The 20,075-nt window shown below is 44.0% G+C and overlaps 1 protein-coding gene across 3 annotated transcripts in view; it reads left to right on the top strand.

Annotated features, from left to right (window-relative positions):
- The window catches only part of mtm1 (myotubularin 1), a 68,888-nt gene that overhangs the window by 12,596 nt on the left and 36,217 nt on the right, over positions 1–20,075 (top strand). For all 3 annotated transcript variants that reach the window (XM_063186665.1, XM_063186663.1, XM_063186664.1), the window contains exons 3-6: positions 874–946; positions 12,189–12,280; positions 17,478–17,588; positions 19,955–20,056. In XM_063186665.1, coding sequence (XP_063042735.1) covers positions 874–946; positions 12,189–12,280; positions 17,478–17,588; positions 19,955–20,056 — 378 coding nt within the window. The remainder of the gene's footprint in view (positions 1–873; positions 947–12,188; positions 12,281–17,477; positions 17,589–19,954; positions 20,057–20,075) is intronic.

Here is a 20,075-nt window from a genome sequence, read left to right as displayed (position 1 = left end):
TTCTCGCTCTCTCTTTCTGTCTCTCTTGCTCTCTCTCTCTCTCTCTTTCCCTCTTGCTCTCTCTCTCTTTCTCTTGCTCTCTCTTTCTCTTTATCACCCCCCCCCCCTCTCTCTCTCGGAGTAATGGTTCAGTTATCCAGAGATGGTGACCCTGAGACGGTGTCAGTGAAGCACTTCGGTGCAGAGTGGCGTATGGAGTGTAATGTAATGTAGTCAGGGCCGCTGGCAGCTCTGGCTGGGCCCAGGACAAAGTCATCTGAATAGGCCCCCCCCACTCAATACATTCAATGTAATAAGGACCCAATTATGGGGCCCTCATCTCCTTGGGCCCGGGACAACTGACCCTGTTGTCCCCCCTTGTCAGCTTCCCTGAGTGTAGTAGTGTAGTGCGGTGGACGGGCCTGTCCTGCCGGTTCTCACTCATTCATTCATATCACTCGCAGTGCTTGTCAGCTGGGGATGCATGGTATGTCTTTTTGGAAAATGGAAATGCCAGGTGTGTGTGTGTGTGCGTGTGCGTGCGTGTGTGTGTGTGCGTGCATGCACGTGTGCATGCGAGTGTGTGTGTGTGTGTGTGCCTGCTCGCTTGCATGCGCGTATCTGTGTGTGTGTGTGATTCGTGTTTGTGATTTACTACCAAAGAAGCCACATGTGGATGAGTGGAGGAATGCACTAGCCCTGTCAGGCTGCGTAGTACTTGCATAACTTACTTTTCTAAATACTTCTTATCAAATCAAATATGTTTGTATTCTGCTTCAATGATGCTGTTTATGTTGATGCTTCTTTTTGTGTTGTTATTGTGCACATACTCTCTTAGACATGTTAAAATAATTGTGTGTGTCTGTGTCTGTGTGTGTGTGTCTGTGTCGGCAGGCGTCCAGTGAAAGTCTGAAGATGGAGCCGCTGTCTGACGTGTCCTTGCTTCCGGGGGAGGAGAGGGTTATCGGTGAGTCACTTACATCGCATTACATCACAATTGCATTGCATTGCATTACATTTCATTTTCTGGTGAGCTCTTTCCAAGAGCCTGGCCATTGCATGGTCTGTTTTTTTTTTTAGTTAAATAATTGAGTTTTACCTTTCTCCTGTACTTCCTGACGTTTTCTGAGTACGGCAGTGCAAATTTTACCTCCAAGCTAGCAGTTAACATTGAGTGCTATGAGACCAGCTAGCCGTCAGCTGGTCTCATCAGACTCAATGTTAACTGCTAGCATGGAGGTGAAATTTGCAGAGAACAGTTGAAAGTACAAGAGAAAAGTAAAACTCAATTATTTAACTGAAGGGGAGGTGTAGTGTGAGCCTATGTCCAAAAATGGGACAGTATCACTTTAAGTCTATGTCAGAGGTTAATGACACGGAATGTGGACTGAGTGTCATAAAATGACAATGATTAGACTTTGCTTCTTTCAATGAAACCTTGTGAAAAGACCAGCATAACTGGTCAGAATTATGCAAGGTGTTATGCTGTGCATCACCAAAGAATTGATGGCAAGTGAAGCTACATATGTGACCATTTCCTTTAGTATGCGCTGCCAGTTTTTGCATCTAAGCTCCCTTTTACTCCAGTAATGTGTGCCCGGCATCTGTATGCAAAACCAGAGGGTTTTTTTTTTTTTTACTGAACCTCACAGCTTGCAGGGCGCCAGCCCAGAGTACCAAGGAAGACCAGGTTTTTGGAAAATACAAAAAAAAACAATGGTTCAGTTATTCAGAGATGGTTTGGATTTGTAAAAGATCAGTTGGACAGTGAAACCTTCTGCAGATCCATCTGCAGAGAGAGAGCGAGAGAGAGAACGCCTCAAACACATGGCGTCCAGCTTCGACCAGTATTTGACCACCGAATGCAGCAGCATAGAAGGAAATATGAGGAATTGTATTCAACATTGTGCTGCCTCTGCAAGTAAGCACAGTCTCAAAAAGTCCCTTGTTAGTCTAAGTATTTTTTTTTACCCTCATCACGTGACATTTTTCACACCTGAACGTGGCTAAACTTCCACATTGCTAAAGATGTGATCCTCGTGGCAACAGTGTAGACAGAATATGAGGAATGGTTATTAGACATTGTGCTGCCTCTGAAAGTATACAATGTCTCCAAAAAATTCCACGTTAGTTGGGGCCGAGTTGTTGTGACATTTTTCACACCTGAACATGGCTAAACTTCCACATGGGTAAAGATGTGGTCCGTGCTGCAGCAGCTAAGCCAGAAATAGAAAGACTTGTGTTAAACATTATGCTGTCTCTGCATTTACCACAGTCTCCAAATGTGCCGTGTTTGTCCCAGTTAATGATAATTTTTCCATCATGTTTCTTAGTAGTGTCATGTCTGCAGCGCTAAAGCAAATCCTCGAAGGTGATTGCTCTCCACAGAGCCTTGTTTCAACTTTTGAGCAAGTGAGTCGTATAATGCGACTTAACATTACCTCCGCAACCTGTTGCTTTTCTAAACGAGAAGGTAGTTCGGGGAGTGTGGAAAGAAAAAGTGTCAACCGGAAAGGAAATGCTAAAAAGTGGTAGTTAAATCTTCACAAACGGCAGCATACTTTTCTACAGCTTGTCTGCTTTGCGCGGTTGAAAACAAACAAACAGACAACCGACAGTTTCCTGGTTGCAGGTCAGCACAGTCAGAGATGAAAGTGAAAGTGTGTCATTCTGTGGTGACAAAGAGTATGTTGTCAGACAGGCTGTGCAAGCACAAGAACAGTTTTGACAGCGCGATTAACTTCTTGTCATCAATCGTGCTTCTGTAAACTAGGTGCTTTCATTCTGCTACGCGGTCACAAGACACCTGCCGTGGTTCAGGGTTAAGTGTGCTTTTCATTTGCCATTGTGAGCACATTGTTCACAAAACAAAGTCTTTATTTACAGGTGTATTACCTTAGCACATTTGCTACTCAGAAAAGGCAGTGTAAAGGTTAGCTTTCATCAGTTAGCGTCTCCTGGCGAGTTGACAGTTACGCCATTTGAGCAAGGCACTGAAACCTATACCGTCAGGCTGTTCAATTAGAATTTCATTTGGGCCTCATTTCGAAACCAAGAATTTTAACTGGTCCGCACATTTTCAGCCATCACTAACATGTAATTGACACTGTAATGACATTTTTCAAATCGGTACAAACACTTTTTATTAAACATTATTCTGCTTAATTATAAACTTAATGTACTTGAATGTTCAATATACAAGACAAGCAAGAGATTCGCAAGAAAAGTATGTGTTGTACTACTGTGTCAAACTGGCAATGTACATTGCTACATCTGGGGGACACATCTTTTCGGTCACCATTGGGGGTTGCCCTCTTGCACGGGAGAGGCATAAATAAAATTTCGCAGTGTGCACTTGTGTGCTGTGTCACGATGACAATGGGAGTTGGAGTTTCCCCAGTTGGGCTTTCACTTCACTTGTGTGTAGCACTTCCACGTCAGTCTTGGAAGTGTAAACATGAATCATTACCATTACATTACATTTAGCAGACGCTTTTATTTTATTTTATTTTTTATAGCGACTTACATTTATTATCATTCAGGTTACAGTCCCTGGAGCAATGGAATAATCAAAAGGATGTTAATTTCTTTGGGTTGTAAAAGGCCATTGTACAGTAAGTCACTTCACTGTAGGTGCTTGAGACATCTCACATGTGGCCATGGCTTAAACCATTAACATGAATATCATTTTTGCCCACCTCGAAACACAGATAGAGATCACTGTTTGTTTCCCATTGACTCTGCTCCAGGCTGTGTCTCTCTGTCTGACAGTCATTGCTGCCAAGGACTCTACTTACTGATTCCATTCAGTATACCCTGAAGCACTCGTGTAGTACACACAGAGCTCTTTGATGGAGACTATAACACACACACACACACACACACAAACACACACACAAACACACACACACACACACACACACACACACACACACACACACACACACACACACACACACACACACACACACACACACACACACACACACACACACACACACACACACACACACACGTTGTCCTTAAGTGACCTGGGATAATTCTTTGTTCGGCTTTGTACACTTTGTTGTGTACACTACTGTGACTGTATTCAAATGAAAATGGAAAAGAATGAAAACGGAATCAAGAGAATTCGTTTTGGTAGAGTAGAGTGCTTTTATTTGTCTTACGGTAGGGACACATGGACGCCAAGCGAAGCCATTCATTCCAATGAGGGAGGCGAAAGCAAGCAAACAGGAGCGAAATTATTAAAACAAGTTTCCATTAAACCAAATTTCGCCTGTGGCGACCAATCGAATCAACAACTTAATGGTTCCATTCCATTTGATTCGCCGCAAACGACCTGATGACGGCTGAGCTGTCAGAATGGAACACTGAAATTCGCCTCTCTTCGCCTCGCTCGTTTCGCCTGCTATGTGTCCCTAGCGTTAAGTTGGGCCAGTGTAGAATTTTTTTTAATTCATGTCTCTCTGGCCAACCTGCCTGTGTTCATAGCTGTTGCTTTGTCAAAGAAAACGGGCATCAATGAAAAGGGAAAGCCAAGTCATTCACAGTCAGAAGCAGGGGTCTGATTAGTTGTTGCCCAGTCCGGTATTTTTGATAGTACCTACCCTTAAAGTGATACTGTCCCATTTTTGGAAATAAACTCATATTATACCGCCCCTTGAGTTAAATTACCGGTATTGTTTTACCTTTCTCCTCTACGTTCAATCATTCTCATAGAACTCAATGTCAACTGCTAGCTTGGAGGCAAAATTTACAGAAGTACAGGAGAAAGGTATGACTCATTAATTTAACTCAAGGGGATGTGTAATATTTCCAAAAATGGGACAGTATCACTTAAAAGCCAGTATCTTATTTCTTTCATTCGTTCTGCTTAGAAATGCCATTCATATGTAGTCTGCATGAGAAATCGGCAAGGTCCAGCAGACCACAGTCTTTCCACACTAGACTTAACATTACATCATCAAGAGGTGCGTGCGTGCGTGCGTGTGTGCGTGTGTGCGCTACGGTGTGTGTACGCGTGTGTTATAGATGATGCAACTAACAACAGTCGACAGTCTACACCTCCAGCCTGCCCGGTGCCACATCCCTAGCGCCCGTCTAAGCCCAAATCTCTGCTAGACTTTTTTCAGCATATGCTCTAGGGACCAGGTGTTCACTAACTGGGGTGAATATAAGTAGAGTAGAGTAGACTACTTTTAGAGAGATGTTGGTGTTTTTTTTTAATTTGAAGAATCTAGACGGCCAAAACATTACTTCAAACTAAAGCATGGAGCAGAGTGTGCGGCATGCTCTTTATTTTCTTAAACATTTTTTTCAGCACAGCAGCCATCAAAAGAAGAGGTAGGAATTGTGAGGAATGTCTCGTGGTGTTGTGTGTAAATAATGCAGCGTGGGTGTGGGTCCTGTACAGCGGCACAGCACCACTGCAGCCTCTCCATGCACACTCTCTCTCTCTCTGGCCCTGGGCTGCTAATTTTAGACAGGAGTCTTTTTTTATTTGATCCCTCACCACCTCTCCTCCCCTGTGCCTGTCACTCAAAGCTGACCTGGTCCTGGTCCTGGTGAGGGGTGTAAATAATCATCAAAATGTATCGATATATCGTGATCTAATCTGACATGACGATAGTGGTGTGGATTGGCACTACCCTCACGATCCGATTCGATCACGATTCGGGAGGTAGTGATCCGATTCAATTCTACAATGCAATGCAATGCATTACATTTCTACTGAAAACAAAGCAAATGTTTAATCAGTCATGATTAGGCAATACAAGTCAGATACTGAGCAACAATTTATTGGCTGTTTTCTGTATCAGTCTGAATCAGTCTGTATCAGTCTTGCAATGTTTTCAAGTGCTTTTATTTAATTGGACATTGATTTGCTCCCGAAATATCTTGAGGCAATCTTGAGCATCGGAAGTAATCGAATCGCTGGCCCCTGTCCCATGCGCTAGCTCCATAACATGAACAGCCTCCGTTGCTGCAGCCGTCGTCGCTACTACTGCTTGTAGCCCAGTCAGAGAGAGTAGAGAGGGAGAGAGAGGTTCCATTGGCCCATTTTTTCCGGGTTCTATTGTCGAAAGGGGGAGGGGGGAATCCCCCTTTAGGCAGACCTAGGCAGACCTAAGGACTGTTCTATTCAATGCTAGGAGTGTTATGACACGCCCCTTTAGGCAGACCGGAACCTGGTCATGTTAGGTGCCCATAGCAACCTATTACATTGGCATATCTCTATATACTTAAAGAATATCTGGCCCAGTGTTGGTGTTGCTATTGCTGCTCCTGTGGCCCAGTATTCTGTCAAGATGAGAAGCTTTGTCAAAATGAGCTACCAGCAATGCAGTCATTCTGGTGAAACAGCCAACACTGACTTGGTGGTGGTGGTGCTGGTGGTGGTGGTGCTGCTGCTACTACTGCTACTACAGTTGCTGTGGCACAGTGTTCTGTTGAGATGAGCTACCAGCAATGCAGCCTACTGGTGAAACAGCCATGCTGACCATGTGACCAGGTGGTGGTGGTGGAGGGGGTTGCTACTACTGCTACCAAAGATTCTCTATTCTAAATCATGCATTTAAACCGTCTCTGCGGCTACTACCAGAGAGAGTAGAGAGAGAGAGGTTCCATTGGCCCATTGTTTCCTGGTTCTATTATGGCCCCCCTTAGGCAGACCTAGGCAGACCTAGGCAGACCTAAGGACTGTTCTATTCATTGTAGGAGCATTATGACACGCCCCTTTCGGCAGACCGGAACCTGGTTATGTTAGGTGCCCATAGAAACCTATTATGTTGGCATATCTCTATACTTAAAGAATCTCTGCTAATACTGTTGCTATGGCACAGTGTTCTACTGAGAGAGGCTGCTTTGTCAAAATTAGCTACCTAAAATTAGCTAGCTCAATCCCCAAACCTAAACCTAACCCCAAACTCCCTCTGATGCAGGATCTGCTTTGTAGCTCAGATCGTTGAGTACGGTAGGTCGCATCGACTGGAGACCGGCGTGGCACCCAGGTGGTATGTGTGTGCCTCGATCACCAGGAGGGGAATATTACACGAGAGCCAGACGTCGTGTCATCTATCATAGTGAAGGGTGGGGCGAGGTGAAGAGAAGGGCAGGAGGAAAGGTGAGGTAGGGAGTAAGTAAGTAAGTAAGTAAGTAAGTAAGTGAGAGAGAGAGAGAGAGAGAGAGAGAGAGAGAGAGAGAGTGTGTGTGTGTGTGTGTGCGTGCACATGTGTGTGTGCGCGTTGCGTGCGTGTGTGTCCGTGACAGATTGAGATGGAGAGGGAATAGAAGTGATGCAAAAAGAAATCAGAAGTGAAAGACTGACTGGTCACGTCAAACAGACAAATGAACAAAAAAAATGGCGAGCGAACAATAGTGTGAAGATCTCTCTCTCTCTTTCTTTCTTTCTTTCTTTCTTTCTTTCTTTCTTTCTTTCTTTCTTTCTTTCTTTCTTTCTTTCTTTTTTTCTTTTTTTCTTTCTTTCTTTTTTTTTTCTTTCTTTTTCTCTCTGTCTGTCTGTCTGTGTCTGTATGTCTGTCTGTCTGTCTCTCTCTCTCTCTCTCTCTCTCTCTCTCTCTCTCTCTCTCTCTCTCTCTCTCTCTCTCTCTCTGCAGTCAGGAGCAAAGATGGATAGGTCCAGAGAGTCAGACGGGACAGACAGGGTGAAATAAACAGCCTGCGTAAAAAACTAAACAAAACAGAATCAAAGTAATAATAAACAAGTCCGACAGGCGGACAACAGATGCGTCCGTCTATGCCCGTTCTGAACCTTTTTTGCCCAAACGCCCCCTTGGCCTCCTCATAACCTGTCAAGGCAATTTATCAATAAGCCTACCATGTACTGTATAAGCCTGGATTTGAAAAAGTACCATAGGATTTCAACAGTGTTGGGCAATTTACTGAAAAACTGTAATGCATTGCTGATTACATGTTACTGTCTTTTCAAAATAATCCCTTACACTACATTTAGCAATGTGGGGACCTAAGGCGAATTTAGCTTAGGGGGGCCATCGGTCCATCCCATATCACATTTTTTTTAACATAAAATCTCTATTTTTGTTAGGCTATTTTTATTTTTTTTATTTTTTTTTTTTTAATTACAAACATAAAAAACAGGCAAACATTACAACCCTTTCTGGACAGATTTCAATGAATAGGCTATTTGCAATTTTGCATAGGCCTACATTAAATAAACTAAAATGTGAAATTCTCTTTTCACTTTAATATGAGAGCAGTGATGTCCCCCCCTCACTGAAGTGTTATTTCATGTGTGAGCATGATGCTGTCACCTATTTGAAGTGACGTTGATGTTTGATTTCATGGAATACTTTTAAATGCCGCTTTGGGAAGAAAACAGAGTAGGCGACAGGTGAACTGTATTTCTGTCAAAACAGTGGTTTGCAGGCGTTTGCGTTTTCACGTGGATATTGTCTTCGTGGACCGTAACAGACAAACCGTAAGTTCCATAAACTAATCAATGAGACATTGGCTACGTGTACATGATGTTTTTAAGTCCGATTTAATAAATGCGATTTAAATAGATCGGATTAAGAGTTATTTTGCGATGTGTATACATGGCACTTTCACTTAAATGCGATTAAACGTCTGGGGAAAATAAAGCATTGCGATTGGACTGAGGACGCACGTGCTGAGCGAGCCAAATAAGGCACGGGGGCGTGGTTCAATGCCACCGAGATGCAGGTCATCTTCCCCACGAAAATCGTTGCCTCAGGCGGACTGAAATCACAACATTTCCCCCTTTCTCCCTGGATCATTTACAATGCTACATTAGCTACCCTGTTAGCATAGAAAAACGAGTGGTCAAATGGTAATGTGGAGTAACTTTGTTGTGCTTCATTACTTCGTGGGGCACTTTTACATCAATATATGGAAGCCACAACATTTATAGTCGCTTAGGGACTTTAAATTAAGCAAAACTTTCATGTGAAAATCAACAGGAAGTGCCGCCATGTTTTTCTCACTGGCAAAGAGCACGGTTGGTTTGCACGCATGAGCTCCAGGCCAAAACTGAGCGACTGCCACCTTGTGGACACAAGAGGGAATCACAGGAGGGAATCACAATTCAGAAACGCATCACGGGAGGGAAACACATCACGGGAGGGCGGACGGACGGACGGACGGAGGGACGGACGGACGGACGGACGGACGGACACCAAAGCCTCTTATAGAGATGCGTGGGACGCATCTAAAAAAACTGAAAGGATGAATCACCTTGTGGCTCTTGGCAGCAAACATTATTGCCTGATGCTATCTTAAGTACATCCTCAGGCATGCAATATTTAAGTGTGTGTGTGTGTCTGTGTTTGCGTGCTTGCGTGTGTCTCTGTCTATTTGTGTTTGTGCGTTCTATGTGTCTGTGTGTGCATGTACAGCATGTCTGTGTCTATGCGTGTGTTTGTGTGTGTGCGTGCGTGCGTGTGTGTGTTTGTGTCTGTGCGTGATTGTGCATATATCTCTGTGTGTTTGTGTGCGTGTGTGTCTGTGTCATTGCCTATTCGTTTGTGTGTGTGTGTCTGTGTGTGTAAATATAGTTCCGGTGGAAGTGGAGTGTGCGTCTGTGTGCGTCTGTGTGCGTCTGTGTGCGTCTGTGTGCGTCTGTGTGCGTCTGTGTGCGTCTCTGTCTGTGTGTGTGTGTGTGTGTGTCTGTGTGTGTCTGTGTCTGTGTGTGTGTGTGTGTGTGTCTGTGTGTGTCTGTGTGTGTCTGTGTGCATGTGTGTTTGTTTGTTTGTGTGTGTGCGTGCGTGTGTCTGTGTCTGTGCGTGATTGTGCGTATATCTCGTCTGTGTCGTTGCCTATTCTTTTGTGTGTGTGTGTCTGTGTGTGTAAATATAGTTCCGGTGGAAGTGGAGTGTGCGTCTGTGTGCGTCTCTGTCTGTGTGTGTGTGTGTGTGTGTAAATATAGCCCTGGTGGAAGTGGCGGGCTCTTATTGTCATTAATAGCTAATGAGAGAGAGGAAGCCCTGCAGAGTGCTTTTGTAAAGTGACGGCGTTCTGGAGAGGAGTAACCTGAAAGATTCACAGGCAGTTATCTGCCTAAAGGGCCGTACACACACGTCGCTGCTAGTTACTCGCTCAGCCAATGAACTCAATAGAATGTCAACGTGTTCCAGCGAGACTAGCAGGCGAGTAGGCGAGAACTGTACAAGCGATGCGATGTGGGCGGATCCCGAGTTGAAAATATTTTATCTTTGAGCGAGGCGAGTAAACGAGTAACCAATTGGAAGGCAGAGTTTGGTACTTCTTGCCTGTTCATTGGCAGTTAAAGCCGCGGGAACTTTCAGCGAACGTTCCATGAAAGAGAGGCGAGTAGGCGAGCAAGCGAGAAGCTAGTAAATAGCAGCGATGTGTGTGTACGGCCCTTGATACATCACCATATGCCAGTAAAGATCACTCAAACGAGTACATTGCTGGTTTTCGGGTCTATAGGCCGAAGTCTTATGAATAGATAATGCTGTGACCATACAGTACCCGAGATTAAATTCTCAAGCTTTTTGTATGAATTTGAAGTGTTTAAAATCACAGTTGCTAAGAATATGTTCTGTTGTACCTTGCCAAAAATACAACCTGACAAGACAGAAGCCACAGAGGCGCTATGGATACTGCAGTGGGGAATGGCGGTATGTAAACAAGGCCAACACGGAGCAACATTGCCATAGTACGCCGCTTTTGTCATACATGTATGTTCAGTGTTCCCCACAGAATTTTTGTTAGTCAAGGTGGGGGGGTGAGACTGTTTATATTTTTTGGTTTAGCAACTTTAGAAATTACTTTCACAACATGAAATCTGTATCTTTTCAGGGAGCATAATCTAGGTGTTTCTTGTCAAAGCCATCATGTTTAACCACGGTGTTGAGCAATTCATCGCAGAGATCATTTAAGCAGTTAAATGTAACCATTCATCCTCACTGATTATGATTATTTTGCCTTACCCGTTCCCATGAATACCCATAGGAATGGGTAATATGGCAAAATCTGGCTGCGTGGTGTCTGGGCAGGCGGTCAGGCCTATAGTGGGAAGTGTTTGGCGTCTTGGAGGATGTGGCTTCAGGCTGGGAGGTCAAAGGGCAGCCAAACGAGATGCCTTCACCTCTGACCTTGACTCATGACCCCAAGCTCCCTTTCTTTGCCTCTCTCTCTCTCTCTCTCTCTCTCTCTCTCTCTCTCTCTCTCTCTCTCTTGCTCGCTCTCTCAGACATGAACAGTTTACATGGAATTGAGAAATGAATACTAGCGCTACTTCTTGCGCTCTCTCTCTCTCTCTCTCTCTCTCTCTCTCTCTCTCTCTCTCTCTCTCTCTCTCTCTCTCTTGCTCTATTCTCTCTCTCTCTCTCTCTCTCTCTCTCTCTCTCTCTCTCTCTCTTGCTCTATTCTCTCTCTCTCTCTCTCTCTCTCTGTTGCTCGCTCTCTCAGGCATGAACAGTTTACATGGAATTTGGAAATGAATATGTTTTGGGGCGCAAGTGGTCTTGATGGAATAGGCTTGTAGGGGGTTGTGCTGTTGGTGTGAAGAAGGGCCTCTCCCTTCGTATGCTGAATGTGCTACATAGGGCTGTCACAATATACAATAAGTCAATGTATCGTGCAGGTTTTTGTACAGCATTGCAACTTGTTTGGCCACAATAAGATATTTGTGCGTGCTTCTTTGTTTTCCTTGTCACTCTCTCTTTCTCTACCCAAGAGACTGAATACAGATAGGCGCATTTCACTCCGCGCAATGACGCCTAAACGTTTTGGTGTACTTTTGATTGTCAGTCTTGGTTGTCTGCCTTGTCTATCTATCTATCTATCTATCCATCTATCTATACATATCTATATATCTAGTACCCCCAGCCGTGTCGCTTTCAAAATTAGAAAGGGTGTATTTGCATTTGTATCTCATCGTCATTATATTTTATCGCAATAATTTCTTGGCCAATTCATCGTCCAGCTTTTTATTTTATTGTGATCTGATCGCCCTAGTGTTACATTTATCCAATCACCTGTAATATGACCCTTAGAAGGTGATGCAATGAACAACATTTCTCTCTCTCTCTCTCTCTCTCTCTCTCTCTCTCTCTCTCTCTCTCTCTCTCTCTCTCTTTCTCTTTCTCTTTCTCTTTCTCTAGCTCTGTCTTTTTCTCCGCTTCTGTCCTTTACTAACCCTATTTTTTTCCTCCCCCCCCCCCTTTCTATTCATCCTGCAGACAAAGACATCATTTACATCTGCCCTTTTAATGGCGCTCTGAAAGGCAAAGTCTTCATCACAAACTACAGACTCTACTTCAAGAGTGATGGGGTAAGTTTCTTTTTTTGTAAGAATTTCTCTGAAGACTTCTTCCATCCTCCAATCAGATTGTGTGTATGTGCGTGTGTAGAGTTGTATAAAGTAGAAATACAAGTACTCTTACAGATGTAATTACGATATGATACGACGTATGATATCACAAAGATAAAAACATGTCACATCATATCACTAGTGTTGCAATTACATCTGGAAGAGTGCTTCTATTTCTACTTCATACACCTCTGTGGATGTGTGCATGCATTTTGGGACCAGGCTAGGCCTTTGGGGAATTGCATTGTGGGTAGAAAGAAACCTCGGAGGAGGATGTGGCAGGAAAAGCATGGCCGGTTGCCATGACCACTACCAGGGGACTTGATGGGCGCCTGGAATGTTTTTTTTTTTATTGTTGGGAAAACCGAGGGAGCGCTTCAGGGGTGAGTTTCTCAAAAGAGAAGTTGTTAGCCTGTTAGCAACTTCTGTAGTTGCCAATGGGAAAATGCATTGAAAACAGCAAAGTAGCTAATGTAGTTAGCAACTTTGGTTTTGAGAAATTCACCCCAGATTGTAAATATGCTGTTGCTTATCATGCTAACTGCTATTTTTAACCAAAGCCCAACCACCATGACATTTCCCAGGCAAAATCACACATTTTCTTAATTAAATTTGGTTGTAGGGACCCAACTCCATCCTGACCCCTTCCTCCCTGGTTAGTCAGTCCAAGATGCACAGATAAAGAAAGGACGTCTGCGCTTCAGCCCTTGTGCTGCTCACAGTCCAGGACAGCAGAATGAAGACAAACTGTCTTACTTCTCAGTGACTAGAGCAGGGGTGTCAAACTCATTTTGGTCCGGGGGCCGCATACAACCCATGTGGACCTCATACGGGCCGCATTAGTAACATCATCGCAAAAAAAACGTAAAGCAGAGGATTAGTGTTCAGTACTATCACGTTTTAAGTGTGATGAAAGCAATGCAATACTGCTAATACTATGCAAAATGTCCTTGACCTCATTCATTCATTGCCAACTGTCAATTAATACAATTTGGGACAGTTCATTTTGGCAGGGGGTCTGGGGGTCTAAAAATGTTGTATTTCTTAGATGTAATTTCCTGCATTTTCACGCATTCTAACATCCCGTTTCCAGTTTGAGCTTAATAGGGACCAATACAAATCCAATTATATTTATTATTTTATTACAATACAATACAATACGAATTTTTATTATTTTTTTCACATCCGGGCCGGATTGAACCCTCTGGTGGGCCGGATGCGCCCCGCGGGCCGTATGTTTGACACCCCTGGACTAGACCCAGGGATTACCGGAGCACTCGGCATACTTTTAGAGGTTTTTTATTTTTTGGTGCACAAAAAGACTTCGTTTTCGACTGACTCTGAGGAAGACGCAGGTGTGTCGAAACGAAACGTCTGTCACTTTGTCATCCCTGGGTCTAGTCACTGAGAAGTAGACCAGTTTGTCTTCATGCACAGCCAATTTGGATTGGATTGGAGCCAATTTTGGTCCCCTAGGTAGGGGAAATTCTTTATCTGCATTTATCCCATTTGGACTAGTGAATCACATTGAAGTACACACACTAGTCCGTAGCAGTGGGCTGCCTGCTGAGCGGCGCCCGGGGAGCAATGTGGGGGTTAGGTCCATTTCTCAAGGGCACTTCAGCCGTGATTCGGTCGGGCACTGAACTGGGAACCCTTGGGTTGCCAACCCAGTGCTCTAACCACTGAGCCACGACTGCCCCACAAAGATGAATCCTGAACATGGTGTCTGAAGCCAAAACATGCTGTCTTAGTGCTCATCCTGTCCTTTGCGCCATTGGCTACCAATCCCTTGCTCAGTCTCTAAGCAACAGAGCCAGATGTTACGTTGGAATGAGCTCAGGCAGAGGCAGAGCATAGGGAGGTCACAGACATGTACACACGCATGCATATGCATGTGTACATAAACTACACACGTACACACACACACTCACACACTCACACACTTACACACTCACACACACTTACACACACTTACACACACTTACACACTCACACTCACACACTCAAACACCGCGCACGCACTTACACACACACACACACACACACACACATACACACACACACACACACACACACACACACACACACACACACACACACACACACACACACACACACACACACACACACACACACACACACACACACACACACACACACACACACACACACACACACACATGCACCTTCTCACAGACTAGTGGGCACCTCTCAGCTGTCAGAGCACTCTGTGTTAAGTTGGTGGCCTTTCTCTTTTTCTGATCATTTCTTTCTTAGTGAGCGCAGGTGCATGCAAGGACTATTCAGACTTTAAAGACAATAGTGGCAGAATTCTCTGTCAAGAATCATACGCATTCATTCATTCATTCATTCATTCATTCATTCATTCATTCATTCATTCATTCATTCATTCATTCATTCATTCATTCATTCATTCATTCATTCATTCATTCATTCATTCATTCATTCATTCATTCATTCATTCATTCCAAATGTTGCCATTTTTGAGAATAGTATGCTTGAGGAATGCTGTTCTACACATATAAACAGGATATTCTCCTGTTTGAAACCTGAATACTCAGTGAAGCTTTTCTATCCTATCATTCAACCATCTCCATTTTGACTCGACACAGACTTAGACAAACACTTTTGATTCAGCATCCAAAATGTTGATACTGGAGAATGTTTTTATTTTACATGTCTTCTCCTTCCATAAAAAAATATATTAAAAGAAGCACTTCAGTTCAGAAATGTCGAGAGAATTAATCTTACCGACTTCAAGGGGGAGAAGTAAGATTAATCCCATTTCTCATGCTTTAATCCCATTTCTCTTTCTCTAATCCCCTGGTTCTTTGAAACAGAATTAAAGCTGGGTAGCGGGAGTGATGATATTAACCCAACCCAAGACACCACTCCAATGTTACTTTGAGAGTTAGAGCGCTTGCCAAAGAGACAGTGAAGAGACAAGAGATCTCAAAACTTAAATAAAAGGAAAGACACTTATTGCAAAAACTTACTGCAAACACTTACTGCAAACACTTTAGGGCCGTACACACACGTCGCTGCTATTTACTTGCTACTTGCTCACTCGCCTACTTGCCCACTCGCCTACTTGCCACTCGCTCTGGGTGATTTTGTTTACAGGTTGTCATGGTTCCCGCTGTCCGCGCCAATAACGTCCGTACGAAACAAAATGTAGGCCTACGCTGTTTAACGTTGATCGTGTGCTGTGCACAACCATGCATATGAGCCTTTGATGGTGTACACTGTATGTATTTTCCTCAACACTTTTAACCAAAGTGTGATGGCGTGCAGAAGTTGGATGGTCAGAACACCACAGGGGCAACGTCACCTGTCAATAATCTGTATTCTGCATTCCAATTGGTTACTCGCTTAACTTGCGTCGCTCGAAGATAAAATAAGTTTATCTCGGAACCCGCCCACATCGCATCGCTTGTACTCTCCTCGCCAGCGAGACTCGTAGGAACACGTAGACATTCTACTGACTTCATCCGCTGAGCGAGTAACTAGCAGCGACGTGTGTGTACGGGCCTTTATATCTTATTGCGAAGACATGTTTTGGCCTCTGCCTTCTTTAGTGCAACAAAAAGTGGGATGTCCAAGGTGCATCCTTTCTTGTTCGATTTTGATAATGTCTTTTTTAAATTAAGGCCAGCAAAAGTCATTTACATTCAGCGTTTCTGATGTACACTGAGTGAATGAGTAAATTCATCAAAAAACATAAGACAACAGGCAATACTGTAGAGACCCAAAGAATTTAGAATTACTTTATTGATGGAGTGTGGAGTGAAAGTGAAATTGAAAGTGAGTCTTGAAACCTGGAACAATCCTAGTTTGTGTTCATAGTACGGAAGACTTTGGAAGAATTTTATAACATTTGAAGTGGTCCTCAGATGAAAACGCTTCCCCTATCCCCGCCCCTGCTTTGGTGTTGGACATCATGCTAATGTTGCTTTGAGAGTCTATGGCACCGAGGACCACTTTGTCCCCCCAAAAATGTTCAGGGACCACCTGTCAACTGAGTTGACAACTGAGTTGACAGGTGATAATTTGATACTGCTAATTTCGATGCAGATCACTTACTTTGTATTCACATTACAAGCTTGTCTTATTGTGGTGAAAATATGGCGTCAGTTATGTTTAGCTTTGTAATACTGTTACAAATATAGCCTACTGCTAACTTGTCTTGGAAAAGTAGAAATTCCCTCGCGGACCACCTGAGCGCTGTCACGGACCACCAGTGGTCCCTGGACCACACTTTGAGAATCCCTGGTCTAGGGCACTTGATGAAGAGAGAAGGTGTGTGTGTGTGTGTGTGTGTGTGTGTGTGTGTGTGTGTGTGTGTGTGTGTGTGTGTGTGTGTGTGTGTGTGTGTTGTATGGGTGTGTGTGTGTGTGTGGGGGTGTGTGTGTTTGTGTGTGTGTGTGTGTGTGTGTGGTGTGTGGGTGTGTGGGTGTTGGTGTGTGGGTGTGGGTGGTGGGTGGGTGGGTAGGTGGGTGGGTAGGTGGGTGGATGGATGGATGGATGGATGGATGGATGGATGGATGGATGGATGGAAACCCGGTGATGGTGTTGGACATCATGCTAATGTTGCTTTGAGAGCCTTGAGGGCACTTGATGAAGAGAGAAGGTGTGTGTGTGTGTGTATTGATGTCCTGAAACCCGGTGTTCCTCTAGGACAGGGTGTCCGCGGGTTTGTAAAAAGTATTAAAAGTTGATTACTTCAAAAAGCAAAATTTAATGGCCTTAAAAGTAGTACATTTTCTCAAAAGGTATTGTTTTTGAAAAAACGAGCTGTTATTTTTTTTTAGTTGTAGCATTTTGATTAAAATTTAAATGGTTAAGTTAGACTTTTAGCCCAAACGTTGTCGGTTTAACTCCCGACCCGCCTGGTTGGTGAGTGGAGTAGGCCTAATTAACCAGTGCTCTCCCTAATTCTCCTCCATGACTGAGAAACCCTGAGCATGGTACCGTCCGCCGCACGCCTCCCTTTCGAGCGTGTTTTTGCAAAGAAATGTCTTGTTAACACTCGCAACGAAGTGCCGTGATGGTTGTAAAAATGATCTAAAGGTAGTGAAAAAAGGTATTAAATGGTAGTAAATTTGACTTCAAGATTGGTGTATATACCCTCTAGGACCATGTGGTGGTGTTGGACGTACCCCTGGGAGCCATCAGCCGGGTGGAGAAGATGGGCGGAGCCTCGAGTCGAGGGGAGAACTCGTACGGCCTGGACATCACCTGCAAGGTGAGATGTGTGTGTGTGCGCGTGTGTGTGCGCGTGTGTGTGCGCGTGCGTGCGCGTGCGTGCGTGCGTGTGTGTTGTATATGTGTGTGTGTGAGCGCGTGTGTGCACTCATGAGTGCGCATCTGCGTGTTCTGAGTGGTGTTTTCAATATTGTGCTTTAAATTGTTCATTTGACTCCTGGGGAGACTCTGTTTCTGTCCTCTTAATCATGCCTGTCTACCTGCAAGGTGTGCTCTCCTTGTGTGCGTTCCAATATGCAAACTTGCGTCCTCCACTTGTGCTTGTGGCCTAGTACCAGGAAGTAATACGTTGTGATGACATCACTGACAACAGCATTATATTTCAATATCTTGCAAAAGCTCAATTGTTAAGTCTTTTTTTCATTTTCAAACAGGATGGTAAATGAAGAATAGTCCCTCCAAAATTGTATTGGCTAGGCTGACAGCGGGGAAACGTAATTTGTTTTCTCCACGGAGGCGGGGAATCAGCCAAATGTGAGGCCACAAGCCCAAGTGGAGGACGCAAGGTTGCATTTAGGGCCTAAAAAAAATAATGTTTTGGTTCCGGTTGCCGACCGACCCTATCATTTTTTGTGCGACCCAAAATATTTTTTTTGACTTTTTGGAATCCTCAAAAAAATATCGATGTTTTTTGGAGGGTTGTTTATATAGACAAGACACAACACGTTTCTTCATTCCCATAACTCGCCATCTCTCACTTTCTACCTGCCTGTAAGTTACTGAATTTGCATTGCATGACTATCCACATATAGGAGCAACATAAGCGCGCGCCACAAGTGCCGCCCGGCTTGATATTATAAAACCCCAAATGTCACTGCAGAGTTGCGCACCTATCGGTCACGTTGTTGGCTAATTATTATGCTACAACATGCTAATTGGTAGTCGTTGTAGCTTGTAAGTTTTTAAGCAACTTGCCTCACAGTGTTCTTGCAGACTAATAGGCTACGATGTAGTTTGGGGACCTGGCGAAAATGCCTGTCAAATGATAAGTCAATCGCCTTACCTCAACACCCGACACGGACACAGCCTGACCACCCGCCTCGAAATGCAACACACAGAAAACATTATGAGTATCCACGATTTTTGAATGTATTGATATTGTCTCGTCGTATTAGAAAAGGGCTTCCATTCAGTCACGCTGCATGTTGGACGAGATGCATAACTCCTTACAGCAATTCTAAAGTAGCACTGTATCAATAGCTTGTAATTGTAAAATAAGTTAATACGAGAGACCAAGAGTTAACCAAGAAGTCCGTTGGCCCGAGCCCGTTATTCTCTCTCTCTCTCTCTGCTTGTCCCTCCACCATCGCGCAGCAGCAGGGCATCTGTCACTGTCTCACTCTCCGCGCCTCCTCCAAATAATGAAATAGAAATTAACGATGATGTCGCCACAAATAGCCTACGACTGTTCGATGAAGACATAGGACTACTACAGTTGCCTACAATAATGATTTAATGGCAATGACGATGTTGTCCCTCGATCACCCTTCATCAACATTCATATCGCCTCAGGCGTCTACATCCTCGCGTAAAACAAAAAAGTGTGTAGGCCTACATAGAATGTTTCCAAGCCAGAACCTTCATCCCAAGGAAAATATGGTCTACAACCGATGATGGGACGGAATTTAAAAAAAAAAGAAAACGGGACATAGCCTACAGGAGCTAAAATAGCAGTGTCAGGCAACTGGCAGCTGGACAGGTATTGCCAGAAACGGTAGGCTGTATGATCATATCCTCATTTCGGTGACGGTCAGTATCTTGGCTCATACTTATACTTATACTTATATAATACTTATTATATTTCATTGTAGCTTTAGCAGGCCACACTCCACTATCGTCATTGGCATTGTTCAACAAAGTTTATGACGAAATCTGGCGCATATGGAGGGTTGGGTGGGTCGGACATTAAAAAAAAAATTGAAAAAAAAAAAATTGGAAAAAAAAAAAAAAATCCGACCGACCCATGACCAAACCTGACAACCAACCGGAACCAAACTCTTATTTTTCTTTGGCCCAGGTCATCTTGGCTCAAAAAAAGTAGTTACAGGCAATCTCACACCTTGGAGTATAATGTGGGACCATCTGAATGACTCTTAAGGCCGAATCACACCAGTCCTTGCATGACCTCATCATGGGAGGGGTTGGCCTAATGCAGCGGTTCTCAACACACACACACACACACACACACACACACACACACACACACACACACACACACACACACACACACACACACACACACACACACACACGCACACACGCACACACACACACACACAAAGCAGACCTATATTTGAGATATTCTTTCACTTCCCATTTTATAATGTGTGTGTGTGTGTGGTGCAGGACATGAGGAACTTGCGGTTCGCTCTGAAACAGGAGGGTCACAGTCGAAGAGACATCTTCGAAATCCTCTTCCGATACGCTTTTCCTCAGTCCCATGGCCTGGTAAGTTCCTTCAAAAACG

Source organism: Engraulis encrasicolus, chromosome 21 (assembly GCF_034702125.1).
Source record: "Engraulis encrasicolus isolate BLACKSEA-1 chromosome 21, IST_EnEncr_1.0, whole genome shotgun sequence".
NCBI classification, from domain to species: Eukaryota; Metazoa; Chordata; class Actinopteri; order Clupeiformes; family Engraulidae; genus Engraulis; species Engraulis encrasicolus.
Note: the sequence above shows the minus strand (reverse complement) of the source record. Positions and strands in the feature narration are given on the sequence as shown.